We start from the raw sequence: 18,378 nt of genomic DNA on the forward strand, positions 1-18,378 counted from the left end.
TACAAAATCTACACTGAAAACTCAGTTGTTTTTCTTAAATACTAACAATGACCAAGCCAAAAATGAAATTTAGAAAATAATTCCATTTATTATAGCCTCAAAAAGGATAAAGTACTTAGGAATAAACTTTACCAAGGAAATAAAAGTCTTGTACACTGAAAGCTACAAAACATTGGTAAGGAAATCAAAAAAGATAAGAAAAAGGAAAGACTTCTTGTTTATGGATCAGAACTTAATATTGTTTAAATGTGTATACTACCCAAAATGATCTACAGATTCAATGGATTCTCTATTAAAATCCCAATGACATTTTTTTGCTGGAAAATAGTCCCAAGATTTGTATAGAATCTCAAAGGACCATGACTAGACAAAACAATCTTGAGAAAGAAGGCATCACACTTCCACATTTTAAAATGTACTACAAAGCAACAGCTATTATGTGATCCTGGCATAAAGATAGGCACATAGCCCAATGGAACAAATAAATAGCCCAGGAATAAACCTTTTCATATATAACCAAATGATTTTTGGCAAGAGTGCCAAGACTCTACAGTGGGGAAAAGGCAGTCTCTCTTTAACACACATTGAATGTGTTGGGTAGGCAGTCTTTAAAAAGAAGGAAATGTTGTCATGTGATGAATTTTGACTTTATGCTGAACAAAATAAGCCAATCCAAAAGAGGCAAACAATATATGAGTCCATTCAGATGAAATATGTAAAGTAGTCAAAATTATAGAAACAAAGTAGAAAGGTGGTTGGCAAGGGCTGAAGAGAGCGGAGGAGAAATTAGTGTTTAATGAGTATAGAATTTCAGTGTAACAGCATGAAAAGTTACAGAGCAATTTTGCACAATGAAGTTAACACTCCTGTTACTAAAAAACGTTTAAGACGATAAACTTAATGTTATGTGTTTTTTATCATAATAATAAAAAAAGAATGAGGAAGACCTCTATGTGGTAATATGTGATTTTCAAGATACATTATTAAAAAAAAAGAAAAAAACTTGAGGGGCACCTGGGTGGCTCAGTCAGCTAAGCGTCCGACTCCTGATCTCCTGGTTTGTGAGATTGAGCCCTGCATCAGGCTCTGTGCTGACAGCATAGAGCCTTCTTGGTATTCTCCTTCTCTCTCTCTCTGCCCCTACCTTACCTGTGCACGCTCTCTCTCTCAAAATAAATCAATAAACTTAAAAAAAAAATGTAAAAAAAACACTTGAAATGTAGTACATGCTGTATAGGTGTATAGTAAAAGACATGTAAAAGGTAGCACTGCTACCTTTCTTATAAGAAGGAGAAGAGATACATGTATAATGTGCATGTTTTCTTATAAATTTCCAAAAGAAACTCAAGGATAAACCTAAAGCAAATATAATATGTTTACTTCTAGGCAGAGAGAAGGAATTAGAAGTGAGACTTTGAATATATTTTTTTAGATATACTTTTGACTTTGGAATTGTTGACACTTTTAGCCTTTAAAAAAATTAGGGTGGGGGGATTAAGAGTACACTTATGATGAGCACCGAGGAATATATAAAATTGTTGAATCACTATATTGTATACCTGAAACTAATATAACACTGTATGTTAACTAACTGGAATTAAAATAAAAATGTAAAAAAAATACAATACAAACTATAAGTAAATTTTTAAAATAAAAAATATTTATAGACTGTCTACTAAAAATCCCAAGCATTTAAATACAGTCTTTTTTTTTTTTTTTTTCAACGTTTTTTATTTATTTTTGGGACAGAGAGAGACAGAGCATGAACGGGGGAGGGGCAGAGAGAGAGGGAGACACAGAATCGGAAACAGGCTCCAGGCTCCGAGCCATCGGCCCAGAGCCTGACGCGAGGCTCGAACTCACGGACCGCGAGATTGTGACCTGGCTGAAGTCGGACGCTTAACCGACTGCGCCACCCAGGCGCCCCAATCCCAAGCATTTAAAACATAACAAAACTTTTCCTTCTTATTTCTGCCATTGGAAAAAAAAAATCGGAAGCAGTCTCTTAGCCATTTAATCTTCATGAAGTTTTCATGGGTTTTGTTTTCATGCATTCATGAGGTGGCTGTGCTTTTGTTAAGTTCACTTTTAGTTTGCTTTATTTTCTGATTGTGCATTCTGTTAAGAGGAGGAACATATTCAGAAAGTGGCATTTGTCCAGAAGAAGGGGAAATGGATCTCTGGTGGAGTTAGACAAGTCTTCCTTGTAAGGAGAACAGGTTGGTTTGTAGCCTCTGAGCAATTTCCATCTTCCTACAAGATACTGTTATATCTGTATCTCTTGCCCTGAAATGGCAAATTCTACTTTCCTATTTGTTTTCTGTGTGGTAAAGCTACATTTCTATCAGGCTCCTTTGTCTTGCACTTCTAGTACATCACATGCAGGGGACTCTTCCAGAAAGCAAGGGGCGATTACCAACCTTTTCTTATCTGTAAGCATTTGTTTTCTTGGGGTTATTTTGTCTGACTTGATCTCATGTAACAGATTATAATTGTTAACGGAAAGGTAAACCGTTTCTAAACTCTAAAAGGTGGTCAGCATCATATACAAGGACCAGTTATCGATATGGATTACAGTGTCTTCCAGGAGTGGAAAGTGGGTAAAGTATTGTTTCTTAGTCTTTGAAGGATTCTGGATTTGTTCTGTTTGGGTAGCAATATATTTATAATTCAAACACTTATTTTTCATTCTTGTGTGCCTCATATAGTTTTTTTGTTTGCTTTGTTTTCTGGGTGTTTGTTTGTTTGTTTGTTTGTTTGTTTGTTTTTTGGCGGGGGGAGGTTCAGGGTAGAATTTAGTGATTCATTACTTACATATAACACCCAGTGCTCATCCCAAGAAGTGCCCTCCTTAATGCCCATCACCCATTACCCCATCACCCCACCCTCCTCCCCTCTAGCAACCCTCAGTTTTTTCTCTATGGTTAAAGCTTCTTATGATTTGCCTCCCTCTCTGTTTTTATTTTATTTTTCCTTCCCTTCTCCTATGTTCATTTGTTTTGTTTCTTAAATTCCACATATGAATGAAATATATTTGTCTTTCTCTGACTGACTTATTTTACTTTGCATAATACATTCCAGTTCCATCTACATTGTTACAAATGGTAAGATTTCATTCAAAAAGTAAAAGTAAATTTTTAAAATGGAAACCACATGAAGTTTTTTCAACTCTGATTCACTCATTCACTCTTACTCTTTTTTTACTATTTTTCATTTGTTGCCAAAAAAAAAAAAATAATAGTCCCTTTTGGTTAATTTTAATGTTCATTGTTAATTTGTGTGTAGTCAATTTCTAACTCTCCTCTACTAGCTATAGCCTGCACTTAAGTTACTCTGTTCTCTTGCTTAATTAATGCTTGCAAAATATGATTTCTATCCCTGTCTCAGCAGCTAAGTATTTTCATGTAGTCAGCATGCAACATAATGTAGCAATTAGAAACCTACCTTGAGATATTCAATAAAAGGTCTGTTCTCACAGTGGTATTTTAAAAGTTTAATTTGGGTAAACAATTAAATAAAGGTCCTTTTGCCTTTGCTCTGTATTTCCCATGTTTGGTTTACTTCTCACAAACACGTGACTTTGGAAGTTATCATTGAAGATGGGTCCATAATGGTAACTAGGGATTTGCTTCTATTCAAATTTTGACAATACCAGTCAGCAGTAACATTCATATCATTACTACTGCTCATCTTTTCCTGAGCTTTTAAATTTCTTTCTGTGGTCCAGACATCCTGTACGCTTTGAAGATCAGCTTTTCCTAAAGTCAGAACTCTCCTACAGGCAGAGGCACTTTGTGATCGCTAGCAAAGCCACTTTGATGACTTAATTGGAGGAAATAATGCAGAGTGGTTAAGAGCATTTGCTATGGAGCCAAAGTGCCTGGGTTCAAATCCTGGTTTCACCACTTAGCTGTGTGACCTTAGGCAAGTCACCTAACCTCTCTGTTCCTCAATTTTTCATCTTTAGAATGGGGTTAATAGTAATACCTACCTCATAATTTGCTATGTATGGATTAAATGGATTAAGATATCTAAAGTCTAGAACAAATTGGCAAAAAAAATGGGAGGCATTGTATGAGTGTTAATTGCCTGCCTACCTTCCTTCCCCAAACGAATGCTGTTGGATAGCAGGCACCATTCACTTACATGGTTTCTCTCCTTTGATGATAACATGTCCTTCCCTCTCCCTCCTCCCCTCCGCCGCCTCCCCGCCCTTAACTGACCCTCATTCATTCATTATCAACTAGGGGAAAAAGAGAAAGGAAGGAGAGAATAAAAGAAATACAGTTCATTGTATGGACTGCCTCCATCATTTAGGAGGGCACAGGAGTTGGTGCATGTTAACAGTGCCCCTTTTCTACTTTTCTGTGGTATCCTTCCTGGCTGCTAGATTTCTTCAGAGGAACACACTCAGCCATCTAGAGGCAAAGCTCTATCACTGTATGGTGAGGAAATGTTAAGGTTTGAATACCACATAGATTGAATCAGTTACAGGTATACCATTTTTTAACTTAAACCAGACAGACCCATTTTAGCTCAGATTCCTAATAGCTTTGTTTAACCTAGAGATAATCAGCACTTTGGTTCTATTCCTTTTGGATTTTTCTTGCTGACCACAAGGCCTTTTTGTTCTCAGTTAAAACTTGTGATCACTGAAGCTATCTGAATGATAATTAATTTGATTTTAATAATTGTGATCACTATTTCTTGCCATCTTATTTGGTTTTTCTAAACAAGATCCTGTGTCTTCACTTCTATACTGTTTTAAAAATGGGGGCGCCTAGTGGCTCAGTTGGTTGAGCGTCTGACTCTTGATTTTTAGCTCAGGTCATGATCCAAGGGTCATGGGATTGAGCCCCACATCGGGCTCTGTGCTGAATGGGGAGCCTGCATAGGATTCTCTCTCTCTCTCCCTCAGCCTCTCTCCCCTGCTTGTGCGCTGTCCTTTCTCTCTCTCTGTCTCCAATAATAAAATTTTTTTAAATGCAGATTTCCTTGAAGTACGTTATCTCTTGCTTTTGCCCATCCTAGCCTAGCTACAGCTTTAAATGGGTTACAGAAGTAGTGGGGCGGTTCTTCCAGATCACATTATCTTTTCGATACAAATGTTACCATATTTAATACAAATAACGTGAATTTTTTCAGTCTTCTCAAAAGTCTTCTCAAACTGTATATTTTGTAGAACTTTTGTCCTCTTACTTCATTGATTCTATTGTCTCGTCCCAATTCTCAACCTCTTGACAGGATATCAGTGTGAATTTGCATTCATTTTTCTTCCTTACCTACACCTTTGTTCCTTATGGATACAGAATAGATAATTAATAGATCATTAATATTTTTTTTCTTATATGGCTGGTGTGATTTTAGTTTCTTTTTCATGAAAATGAAGAAAATAACTTGTATTAAGAAATTACAAATCAAGAATTGGGAATGGTGATTGCTCCTGCTGAAGTGTCATTCTTTCTCACCTGTACTTGAACAGAGAATAAGAAACTTTTGCTTCTATTTATAGAAATTCTTCTGGGGAATAACTAAGTTGAGGGCAACTTTATTCTTTTCCTATTTATCTATTACTTTGACGGGTTGAAAGTCACATCAAACAAGGGCTATTCTATATTCTTATTATCTTCCACTAGTGGTTAAAATTTTTAAACACATTAAACATTCAGCAGATATGTGTTCAGTGCTTATTATATTCCAAGTACTGTGCTGGGCACTGGGAATAAAAAGAACATGCCATGATCTCTGACCCTGGAGGACTTCATCATGATAAGGCACCACAGTGCCGTGCAGAGAGCGTTAGTGTTAGAATCAGCACATCCAGCTCTGCCTCTTCGCAGTGTGTAACAGAGAGCGAGTTGTCTTAACGTCTCTGAGCCGGTTTCCTCTTCTGTAAAATGAGAGAGTTGGCCTGAGTGATCTCTGCATCTGACATTCGATTATTCCAAAATGGGATATTTTTCTTAAGGTTACTAACTTAAGGCTGGTGTGAGGATCAAATTAGAAAAAATTTACGAAAGGACTTTAAAAACTATTAGGTGTTGTCTAAACAAAGACATTACTAATTATTTACTGATTTGGCAGTATTTACTAGTGCTTTTGGTCCAAAGACCAGATGCATTAGGTGTTATAATTAAGTTCCAGAAGTTTAAGAAATAAAGGATGACCTTTTCATGACTTTGGCTCTGAGTTCTAGGCATATTTTAGGGTATCTTATTATCACCGTTATTGAGTAAAGTAGGTACTCTGTAAATGTGCATTGATTTAAGCCATAGGTTTTGAAATTCTGTATAATTATAAGGTACACCACAATCCCTGTGGTTTGGGATTATCTCTTCTATATTAGGCTTATGGAATTCTGGGTTAACTAAGGTAATTGTTCATCCGTATGAAATAATTGTTTTTAGGCAAATATGACTGCATATTTACAGCCTGCCATAGGACTACTGTGTCGAAACATAGAGTACATTTCAATTTGGGGTCAGTTTTCTTTGGCTATTTGTCCAGTAAATATTTTCAAGTGTGTGGCAAATACCAGACCTTCCAATGTATGGGTTCTTCAAAAAGTGCAACTATCTTTTTCTATGTTTGTAGATTATAAGAACCCCTGATAATATGCCCAAGGACTGAGCCCATAAGCCAATTCAAAAAGTTGAATCAGTAATTATGTTTTAATTATTATTATAGGTGTTTATTCTCAGATCTAAGTAATAGTTTCAGCCCTCTGAAATTTTTTATTGCTAAGCATTATGATTATCACTAGTCTGTTCTTCAGAAGTTTTCATAATGTATACCCTTTTATTTTGTTTGGCTTATTCATAATTATGGCTAGATAATTTACTGTTGAAATGGTGAGACTTTCACTAAAAGCTGCTTCCAAAGTAAGATTTGAGTATATTTTCATTTGCAAAGTTACTGGCAATAAAGAGTAATAACTATTGCTTATTTAATCTGCCAGCATTTAAACTTTCACATTAATTTTATGTTTATGACTATATGATTATAAACTTGATTTACCTTCAGCTTTTGAAGAATAAAACCATTACCCTGTTTTACTGGTAAACTCATATACCTAATGACTCATGCCTTTTATATATGTTAGGAAAATGGTGTTTCATTGTTAAAGTTAGAATTGAGTTAGTCAACCAGAAGTGAACCTCTAATTGTTTCCAAATGCTTCCTCTTTGGGTTTGGATGAAGCTCTAAGTGTTAGCTCAGTCAGGAATTTGCTAAGCTTGTCTTTTTCCCAGTATCCTTTCATTATGGGTAGATAGATCCATGCTAAAATCTGTTTTATGATTTCCCATTACAGTAGTTAATCAGAAAAATATGGATGCAAACTCCTGAGCTAAACACAATTTTAAAAAGCAAAAATAAAGTTTCTGCAAGTTTCTTTTACATTTTTATGATCTTTGAAATTGTTACAGAAATTGACCTTGGTTCTGAATTGCTGAAAGGTTTAGCAAGTACCTTTCTCCCTCTTCCACAGTTTCATTACCTACTTCTAGTTACCTCTGAAATCCTTACATGATTTTAGAATTCCTGTTAGACAGAATTAGTGTGACACATCCATGTGCTTTGGCGAAATGCTTGCTGCTGTTGAATATAAACATTTTATTAAATTTCTACTGAAGCAGGCAGCCATTTCAAATCTTATAATGTAGCAAAATCAGTAAACACCTCATTGACCCTTACCAAAAAAAACCCCGCTGTTATGTATTATTTCCTTATATCATTGATATCTTTTATTTAGTTATTTTAAAATTAATTTTATTAAATGTTTATTTGCATTATGATTCTTAAATTGAGTGTTAAAGTAAATGGTTTCTAAATTCCCTGTTAATTCTAATAGTGTGTTATCTGTGATCATGGAACTTCTTCACCAGTTCTAGAATCCTCAAACTAAGCCACATGTGAATAAATTAATTTTATGAGAAAAGAGGAAATACTAGTCCATCCATCCTTCCTTCCTTCCCACCCCCCTCCTCCTCCTCCTTCTTTTTTAAACAAATGTGATAGCAAGGCATAGCTGGCTTTGGGAAGCAACATACATGGAATATAGACATAAAAAGTTGAACAAAGGTTTGGATAAATTTGTAGATGGTTGTTCTGGGTGCCTTATTAAGAGACTGTGTTGGGGAAATGTCCTTAAGGTTTTAAGGCTGATCTCTTCAAGGATTATTATAGATTAGACTCAGTCATCTCTTACTTATTGTGTTTTAGCTAACACAAAAATTAGAAAAACTAGACTATGCCTAGGTATTCTAAAACATTATATTTAAAAAAATTTTTTTTTAATGTTTGTTTATTTTTGAGAGAGAGAGACAGAGTGTGAGCAGGCAAAGGGCAGAGAGAAAGGGAGACACAGAATCTGAAGCAGGCTCCAGGCTCTGAGCTGTCAGCACGGAGCTCGACACGGGGCTCGAACCCACAAACTGTGAGATCATGACCTGAGCCGAAGTCGGACCCTTAACCGACTGAGCCACCCAGGCGCCCCCTAAAACATTATATTTTAAAAGTCATTTGCAAAAAGATGTTTCACATCTGCTGTTTAATAATATCATTGCTCATAGTGTTTGCCTTCTGCTACAGTAAGGTCTGTAATCTTTTCTATTTTTGCCCATTTTTCTCTATTTTAAAAGGGATATTTAAAAGTAAGTTACCAACACATTAATAAAGAAAACTGTTCACCAAACGTTCATGGGAAATGAAAATGGATACAGGCATCGTCTCTAGTTGTTTTCCATTCATATGCACCTTCTTCCAAATGCTGGGCCCTGAATGAGTGTGTGTTGCCTGATTTCCAGTGACCTCTCTATAGGCTTTTTCAAAAGTTGTGGATTCCATTAAAGTAGCTATTGTGTATTATTTATCGTTTAAATAAAGCCAGTGCCTAGCACATGCTTGGCTCATAGTAGGCATATAATAAATGTTGACTTGAACTTTTCAAAATTGAATTTGGAGTCCAAAGTCTTGGTCTTTTTATTCTAGCTCTCCTACTCACTAGCTGTGTCCTTCAGCAAGTTCCTTTGGTGTTCTAGACCATCATTTCCAAATCTAGAGTAAGATTCCATCTAGTTCTAGGAAATATGATACCAAATAGTTCAATAGTTGCTTATTCATATTGATTGCTTAATAAAATCCATTTGCAGGAGTAAATCAGTTTGCCAAGTAGATCTCTCCTCATTTTGTGATGCTTGATATACATATATACAGATGTATATATATGTATACATATATATGTAACATTTTCTTTCATTTCCAAATATATTCTTGCACTAGTATTCCTTGTAGTTTGACTTATGGAATGAAAAATGAAGATGGAAGGAATTGCCTAGATATTTAATCCACTTCCTCATTTTACAGATGAGAAAATTGGTGCTCTGGAAGGCTATACAATTTGTCCAGAGTTATTTAATAGCAGAATTAGAACCCAAGTATCATGAGTCCATTTTCTACCTGAAATATCTTTAGGCATTATTAGCAGTTCCTTGGGATAAAGATTGAAGAAGAAATGATCAAAATAGCTAAATTTTTCTGTGTGGTTCTAAGAGGTACATAGGAAAAAAAACCTTTTTTCTCAAACTTTCATTATAGCAGAACCATTTTTGTGCCTCACTTTCTGAAAAGTACAGTAAGGAAAGTAGGAAAACATAAAAATTGTAAGTTAGTTTGTAAAAATATTCTGTGACTGATCCTTTCTTTTTCTTGAGAAATGATGGAGAGGGGAAAGAAAAATGTGATAATGGTTGAATTGTAGCCTGTGAGTCTACCAACATGTTTTTCTTTGCCTTTTTTATAAACCCAGGGCATCCTCACCTGTATAATAATAACAGCACAGTAGATAGAAACAGACACTGCTCTTCAGGTTACATGAAGGAATAACCAATATTCTTTTGCTGTAAAAACCCTTAACCCCACTTGTAGTTGCTCTAACGTTGCCATAGGTAGCACAGATTTTTTTTTTTTTTTTTTAAGGAGCACAGAAAGGACATTTTGTACAGTTGAGAGAAGAACAGTTTGGGATCAGGAAATATACCCTAGAAGGGGTGACACTTGAGATTTTAGAGAAGGAATAGAAGCCAGACTACAAGGCAGTTTAGGGACACTCTAGGCAGAAGTGACAGCATGAGTAAAGCATGAAAAGAAGAAACAGCTAAAAGTAAAGTGCAAGTATGTTTGGTTTGAGGGCTTAAAATGTGAAGCAAGGATTGATAGGATGTGAAGCTAGGCAGGGCAGATCCAAAAATATACCATGTTGAAGAGCTTACATTTAATCCCCTAGGCAGTGGGGAAGCTTTTAAGGGATTTCTTTTTAATGGGGAAGGGATAATAGGGTCAGATACTGATTTTAGATAGATTAGTCTAATAGTTTTAAAAAGAGTGGTTATATTAGTTACCTAAGAATGCATAACAAATAAAAAAAACCTAGTAGCTAAAATAATGGGCATTATCTTATAGTTTTGGTTCAGGAACCTGGTCATAGTCAGTGAGGATCCTTGGCTCAGAGTCACTCACAAGATGGCAGGCAAGGTGTCAGCCAGGGCTACAGTCATTCTAAGGTTCATTTGGGGGAGAATCCACTTCTAAGCTCACTGAAGTGGTTGTTGAAAGTACTGAGTTCCTTTTGGGCTATTGGACTGAGGGTCTCAGTTCCTCCAAGGAGGCATCCCTCAGTTGCTTGTCACTTGGGCTTTTCCTTAGAACAGGTCACAACATGACAGCTGTGAGCAAAGTGAGAGCGTAAGAGAGCAGGGCGAACAAGATGGAAGCCAGAGTCTTTTAACCTGATTTTAGAAGTGCCATGTCCCACTTTTGTTGTGCTGTATTCAAGTCACTAGGTCCAGCCCACACTCAAGAGTAGGGGATTGCACAAGAACATGAATAGTAGGGAGGCATGGGCCATTGGGATCCATCTTTGAAGCTGCTTATCACAATGGACTTGAAGTAAGACTAGAGGCAAAAATGGCCCGCTAGGAGGCTATTATAATAATCCAAGTGAAGATGTAGAGATTATTGTAGACAAGTGTAGTAGAATGACAAGGATGGAGGCAAGAGAGATTTAGGATGTTAAATCTTGAGAACTTAGTGATTTAGAGCATGGGGGTTTAAAGGGAGAAGAAGGAATTAAAGGTGGCATCTAATTATTCGTACTTAGCTCTTAATCTGACTAAAGAATATTTTCACTTGAATGTGACTTAACCTCCTGTCTACACTGAGTTTTCATCTTCACTACTGCCATTCCCTCCATGCTTTTTGTCTTTTGGACTTGTCCTTGGTGTCACTTCACTATTTCTTCACTACATCCAGTTAGACACCAGTTATTTCTTTCCATATCTGTTTAATTTTCCTAGTTATCTCTGTTCCTATCTTACTTTCATTATCCAAGTACTTATCACTGTGCACTTAACGTGTGGGGACAGTCTCGTAATTGCTTCCTTCTGCCCATTTCCTATCTTTAATCTAGATTCTAAAACATCTAATATTTGCTTATCTATCATTGATTTAACCAACAAGTATTTATTGTGGGCTGACTTTGGAACCAGCACTTTACTAGGCCTCCTTGGGAATTGTGAGGAAGACAAGCATCCTCTCTGTTCTCATTGTCTTTGTTCTTTGAATGTCTCCTCTTCCTTTCCACCTGTCAGAAACATCACTAATTTTGGGGGGTGCCTGGCTGGCTCAGTCAGAGGAGTACATGACTCTTGATTTTGGAGTTGTGAATTCAAGCACCACATCAGATGTAGAGATTACTTAAATAAAAACAAAACTTAAAAAAAAAAAAAGAAATATCACTAATATTTAAGGTACATTTCAACTTCTGCCTATCTTGAAATATATGTTTCTTTTGTCTCTGTCTCCTACAGCTGTAACTAGAAGGGATTTTACTTTGGAAATTTTGAGATTGTCCACATTTAAAAGAGAGCACTGGCTTAAGTTATTAGCGCAATGAAGCTTTTTCTGACCTCCTCTCAGTCTGCTTCAAGCAGTAGAGCTGTGCCTGGCCACCCTGACCCACTGGAATCATGTGGAGAGCTTTTTAAAAACATATGCCGTGGAATACCTGGGTGGCTCAGTTGGTTGAGTGTCCACCTCTTGGTATCGACTCAGCTCATGATCTCACAGTTTGTGAGTTTGAGCTCCGTATCCGGCTCCGCACTGATAGCATGGAGCCTACTTGGGATTCTCCTCTCTCCTCTCTCTGCCCCTCCCCTCTTTGTGCTGTCTCTCTCTCTCTCTCCCCCTCAAGATAAATAAATAAAAACTTTTAAAAATAGTAAACAAATGAGAACAGATGCCTTGACTTCCCTTCAAAGATTCTGATTTAATCTGTCAGAAATGAAAACAAATAAGACTCTAAGGTGAATTTGATGTCTAGATAGTTAAGAGAACTACTGCAGTAGAGTCACCCTCATCATTGTACTGTTAGTTGTTTTGTGGACATTTAACCATCCAAAGAGCTTAAAGTAGTGATTTCCAAATACTGGTGGAGGACTGGCTACAGCAATACACACAGACATTCAGACCCTGTCACTAAAGGTGCTGATGCACTACATCTGTGGTTATATCGAGGTTTCTCTACTTTTTATTTTATTTTATTTAAATTTTTAAAATCTGTATTTATTTATTTATTATTATTATTATTATTATTTTATTTTATTTTTTTTTTGAGAAAGAGACAGAGTGCGAGCAAGGGAGGAACAGAGAGGGAAACATGGGATCTGAAGCAGGCTCCAGGCTCCGAGCTGTCACACAGAGCCCGATGCAGGGCTCAAACTCACGAACTGTGAGATCATGACCTGAGCCAGAGTCAGATGCTTAACTGAGCCACCCAGGCACCCCTCCCTTCTATTTTTTAAATAATGAAAATATATAACTGGTAATGAAAGATATGTAATTGATATGTAATTGGGCTGTAAAAATATTGGATGAACAGACTAATATACCATATTAATTTTTTTGTATTTTTCCTTACAATACTATTCAGATACATACATGTAATATTTGATAAATAAGGACCAGTTGGCCATTGTATATTTTATAGATTACATTGGAAGATTCTGGTCAATTGAAATAATGCTTTAAATAGCAGTTGAATGACTCCTATGTTTAGATTTTCAATGCTTCAATACTATTCAGTAGTATAGTTCAGTGTTTCGTATGTTAGTGCATTTTATCTAGCTCTTTTATTTTTAATAATAACTTACCGATCACAGGACAAATTTAGAACAATGACTAGATTCTTTTTTCTTCATATTATTCTGATAAATCTTACTATGTTCTAGTATAGGGAGGTATATTATTACTTTCTTGCAGTATGGGATTGTCAGAATGGATTTAATAAATGTTTTCTTCCTTTTCTTTAGCGTTATTCCTCTTTTAAGAGAATCTGTTGGCATATTAATGCAGAGAACCCCTCCAGTGTTGGAAAATACTCTGCCTCAGTGCTATCAGAGGGTAAGTTTCAGAGCTTCCAAGCCATTAAATTTTATGTTGTTTCCAAGCTGTTAGGGTTTTTAACTTTTACAAATATGGGTAGCATATGTATATAATTTAGTATTTCTTCAAGATTGAATGCTGACCATGAATGCTATTTACACAAACCAGAATAAAATCATTGGAAAATACTGAACTTTACTAAGGAAAATGTGGTAGAACTTGTCCTTGTTTAGAATTTGAGCAGTTCTTTTAAAATATAGGTATGAATAGCAGATGATATAAGCATTTATTCAACCTGTATTTTTTGAGCTCCTACTTTGTGCCGGGTATTCTAATAAGGTACTAAGGATGTAAGAGTAAGCAAGACAGACAGTGTTCTGTTCTCGAAGAGTGTACGGTCTAGTGGGGAAAAACAGGCACTAAATACCTTGAGAAGTAAGAAAATATCCATGACGTTACTGTAATAGAAATAAAACAAAGTGTGGTAGACATGGATGGTTACCTTAGATTCACTAAGAAAATTATATTCAAGGAAATCGAAACCTTGATGACATGAAGGAGCCAGCCTTATGAAAATTGTGGAGGAGAGGGTTTCAGGCAAAGGAACAGTTTATGCTTCGCGCAGAAGTTCTGTGGCTGGAACTAATTTTGAGTTGTGAGGAACAGAAGAAAAGGCCACTGTGGCTGGAGTGTAATCAACAAAGGGATGAGTGGCTGGAAAGGCTGCAGAGAATGGTAGGGGCCAGATCATACAGAGATTTTGGTCTTACCAAGAAGTTTAGATTTAATTTTAATCCAGTGGGAAGCATTAGAAAATTTTTAGGCAGGTACAGTGTCCTAAAACTTAGGTTTTTAAAAGATTATTCTGCTTGCTACTGGAGAACAAATTCTAGAGAGAATGAAAGAAAGAAAGCCAGTGATGAGGCTGTTGTTATCTATGTGGGGAGAAATAGTGGCTAGGACTAAAGAGGTAGCAGTGAAGATGGAGGTAAGGACATATTTGGGATACATTTTCGGAGATGATTATATATTAGTGGAGAGGAGAAAAAGTATTGCCTCTCAGCTAGGTAGATGCTGATACCATTTGTTAAGATTAAGGTTGTATTGATGCAGGTTTGAGGATGGAAAATCCCCCAAATCAAGAGTTCTATTCTGCATATGTTAGAATTGAAGCACCTACTATTGGTATAGGGGAAATATAAATGCAGTGGTTGGATATGCAGATCTGGTGTTCAGGGACAGATTAGGTAGGACTAGAAAGAGTTTTGAGACATCAATATATGAATATTTAAAATATTAGGATTATATGAGATTACCTTGGGAGAATTAAGCTCTCTTCTTTTTAGCTTTACTCTCACCTCCAGATTTACAGCACAGGCGGTAGAAAGCCAGAAAAAGGAGTGGTTAGTAAGGCAACTGGAAAACCAGAAGAGTGTAGTCTCTCAGAACTGAAGAAGGAAGCAGTAATCAACTGCCCTGAATCTTTCTGAGGGGCAAGCAGGGTAGGAACAGAGAAGTTACCATTGACTGGCATCATGAACATCGCTAATGACCTTGATAAGACCAGTTTCAGAGAGTTTGGGGAGGAGAGCATGATTTGAGTAGATTAAGGAGAAAATGAATTGGGGAAATTAGGGATAGTAGCTAAGACTATTTAAGAAGTGTTGCTGTAAAACCCAGTGTTTGTAGCAGCACTATCAACAATAGCCAAAGTATGGAAAGAGCCCAAATGTCCATCGATGGATGAATGGATAAAGAAGAGGTGGTATATATATACAATGGAGTATTACTCAGCAATCAAAAAGAATGAAATCTTGCCATTTACAGTTGCATGGATGGAACTGGAGGGTATTATGCTAAGTGAAATTAGAGAAAGACAAAAATCATATGACTTCACTCATATGAGGACTTTAAGAGACAAAACAGATGAACATAAGGGAAGGGAAACAAAAATAATATAAAAACAGGGGGACAAAACAGAAGAGACTCATAAATATGGAGAACAAACTGAGGGTTATGGAGGGGTTGGGGGCGGGGGATGGGCTAAATGGGTAAGGGGCACTAGGGAATCTACTCCTGAAATCATTGTTGCACTATATGCTAACTAACTTGGATGTAAATTAAAAAAATAAACTAAATAAAAATTTAAAAAGAATAATAAAAAAAAATTTAAAAAGTAAAAAAAAAAAAAAAAAAAAAAGAAGTGCTGCTGTTAAAAGGAGCAAAGAGGTTCCGGAAGATGGCGGCGTAGGAGGACGCGGGGCTCACAGCGCGTCCTGCCGATCACTTAGATTCCACCTACACCTGCCTAAAGAACCCAGAAAACCGCCAGAGGATTAGCAGAACGGAGTCTCCGGAGCCAAGCGCAGACTAGAGGCCCACGGAAGAGGGTAGGAAGGGCGGCGAGGCGGTGCGCGCTCCACGGACTGGCGGGAGGGAGCCGGGGCGGAGGGGCGGCTCGCCGGCCAAGCAGAGCCCCCGAGTCTGGCTGGCAAAAGCGGAGGGGCCGGACAGACTGTGTTCCGACAGCAAGCGCGACTTAGCGTCTGGGAGGTCATAAGTTAACAGCTCTGCTCGGAAAGCGGGAAGGCTGGAGGACAAAGGGAGGGAGAGCTGCTGAGCCCCCGGACGGCAGAGCTCAGCTTGGCGGGGAACAAAGGCGCCAGCGCCATCTCCCCCGCCCATCCCCCAGCCAAAATCCCAAAGGGAACCAGTTCCTGCCAGGGAACTTGCTCGCTCCGCGCAAACACCCAACTCTGTGCTTCTGCGGAGCCAAACCTCCGGCAGCGGATCTGACTCCCTCCCGCTGCCACAGGGCTCCTCCTGAAGCGGATCACCTAAGGAGAAGTGAGCTAAGCCTGCCCCTCCAGCCCCCGTGCACCTTGCCTACCCACCCCAGCTAATACGCCAGATCCCCAGCAACACAAGCCTGGCAGTGTGCAAGTAGCCCAGACGGGACACGCCACCCCACAGTGAATCCCGCCCCTAGGAGAGGGGAAGAGAAGGCACACACCAGTCTGACTGTGGCCCCAGCAGTGGGCTGGGGGCAGACATCGGGTCGGACTGCGGCCCCGCCCACTAACTCCAGTTATACACCACAGCACAGGGGAAGTGCACTGCAGGTCCTCACCACGCCAGGGACTCTCCAAAATGACCAAACGGAAGAATTCCCCTCAGAAGAATCTCCAGGAAATAACAACAGCTAATGAACTGATCAAAAAGGATTTAAATAATATAACAGAAAGTGAATTTAGAATAATAGTCATAAAATTAATCGCTGGGCTTGAAAACAGTATACAGGACAGCAGAGAATCTCTTGCCACAAAGATCGAGGGACTAAGGAACAGTCACGAGGAGTTGAAAAACGCTTTAAACGAATTGCAAAACAAAATGGAATCCACGATGGCTCGGCTTGAAGAGGCAGAGGAGAGAATAGGTGAACTAGAAGATAAAGTTATGGAAAAAGAGGAAGCTGAGAGAAAGAGAGATAAAAAAATGCAGGAGTATGAGGGGAAAATTAGAGAACTAAGTGATACACTAAAAAAAAATAATATACGCATAATTGGTATCCCAGAGGAGGAAGAGAGAGGGAAGGGTGCTGAAGGGGTACTTGAAGAAATTATAGCTGAGAACTTCCCTGAACTGGGGAAGGAAAAAGGCATTGAAATCCAAGAGGCACAGAGAACTCCCTTCAGACGTAACTTGAATCGACCTTCTGCACGACATATCATAGTGAAACTGGCAAAATACAAGGATAAAGAGAAAATTCTGAAAGCAGCAAGGGATAAACGTGCCCTCACATATAAAGGGAGACCTATAAGACTCGTGACTGATCTCTCCTTTGAAACTTGGCAGGCCAGAAAGGCTTGGCACGATATCTACAGTGTGCTAAACAGCAAAAATATGCAGCCGAGAATCCTTTATCCAGCAAGTCTGTCATTTAGAATAGAAGGAGAGATAAAGGTCTTCCCAAACAAACAAAAACTGAAGGAATTTGTCACCACGAAACCAGCCCTACAAGAGATCCTAAGGGGGATCCTGTGAGACAAAGTACCAGAGACATCACTACAAGCATAAAACATACAGACATCACAATGACTCTAAACCCTTATCTTTCTATAATAACACTGAATGTAAATGGATTAAATGCGCCAACTAAAAGACATAGGGTATCAGAATGGATAAAAAAACAAGACCCATCTATTTGCTGTCTACAAGAGACTCATTTTAGATCTGAGGACACCTTTAGATTGAGAGTGAGGGGATGGAGAACTATTTATCATGCTCCTGGAAGCCAAAAGAAAGCTGGAGTAGCCATACTTATATCAGACAAACTAGACTTTAAATTAAAGGCTGTAACAAGAGATGAAGAAGGGCATTATATAATAATCACAGGGTCTATCCACCAGGAAGAGCTAACGATTATAAATGTCTATGCACCAAATACCCGAGCCCCCAGATATATAAAACAATTACTCATAAACATAAGCAACCTTATTGATAAGAATGTGGTCATTGCAGGGGACTTTAACACTCCACTTACAGAAATGGATAGATCATCTAGACACACGGTCAATAAAGAAACAAGGGCCCTGAATGATACATTGGATCAGATGGACTTGACAGATATATTTAGAACTCTGCATCCCAAAGCAACAGAATATACTTTCTTCTCGAGTGCACATGGAACATTCTCCAAGATAGATCATATACTGGGTCACAAAACAGCCCTTCATAAGTTTACAAGAATTGAAATTATACCATGCATACTTTCAGACCACAATGCTATGAAGCTTGAAATCAACCACAGGAAAAAGTCTGGAAAACCTCCAAAAGCATGGAGGTTAAAGAACACCCTACTAACGAATGAGTGGGTCAACCAGGCAATTAGAGAAGAAATTAAAACATATATGGAAACAAACGAAAATGAAAATACAA

The 18,378-nt window shown here is 37.9% G+C and overlaps 2 protein-coding genes across 6 annotated transcripts in view; one reads left to right on the forward strand and one right to left on the reverse strand.

Annotated features, from left to right (window-relative positions):
- Positions 1–18,378, forward strand: part of SLC30A7 (solute carrier family 30 member 7) — a 90,619-nt gene that overhangs the window by 52,221 nt on the left and 20,020 nt on the right. Inside the window, exon 9 of the mRNA XM_042953075.1 lies at positions 13,368–13,458. Within this exon, the coding sequence (XP_042809009.1) occupies positions 13,368–13,458 (91 nt within the window). The remainder of the gene's footprint in view (positions 1–13,367; positions 13,459–18,378) is intronic.
- The window catches only part of DPH5 (diphthamide biosynthesis 5), a 92,906-nt gene that overhangs the window by 5,306 nt on the left and 69,222 nt on the right, over positions 1–18,378 (reverse strand). The window lies entirely within an intron of this gene.

Source organism: Panthera leo, chromosome C1 (genome assembly GCF_018350215.1).
Source record: "Panthera leo isolate Ple1 chromosome C1, P.leo_Ple1_pat1.1, whole genome shotgun sequence".
In the NCBI taxonomy this organism is placed as follows: domain Eukaryota; kingdom Metazoa; phylum Chordata; class Mammalia; order Carnivora; family Felidae; genus Panthera; species Panthera leo.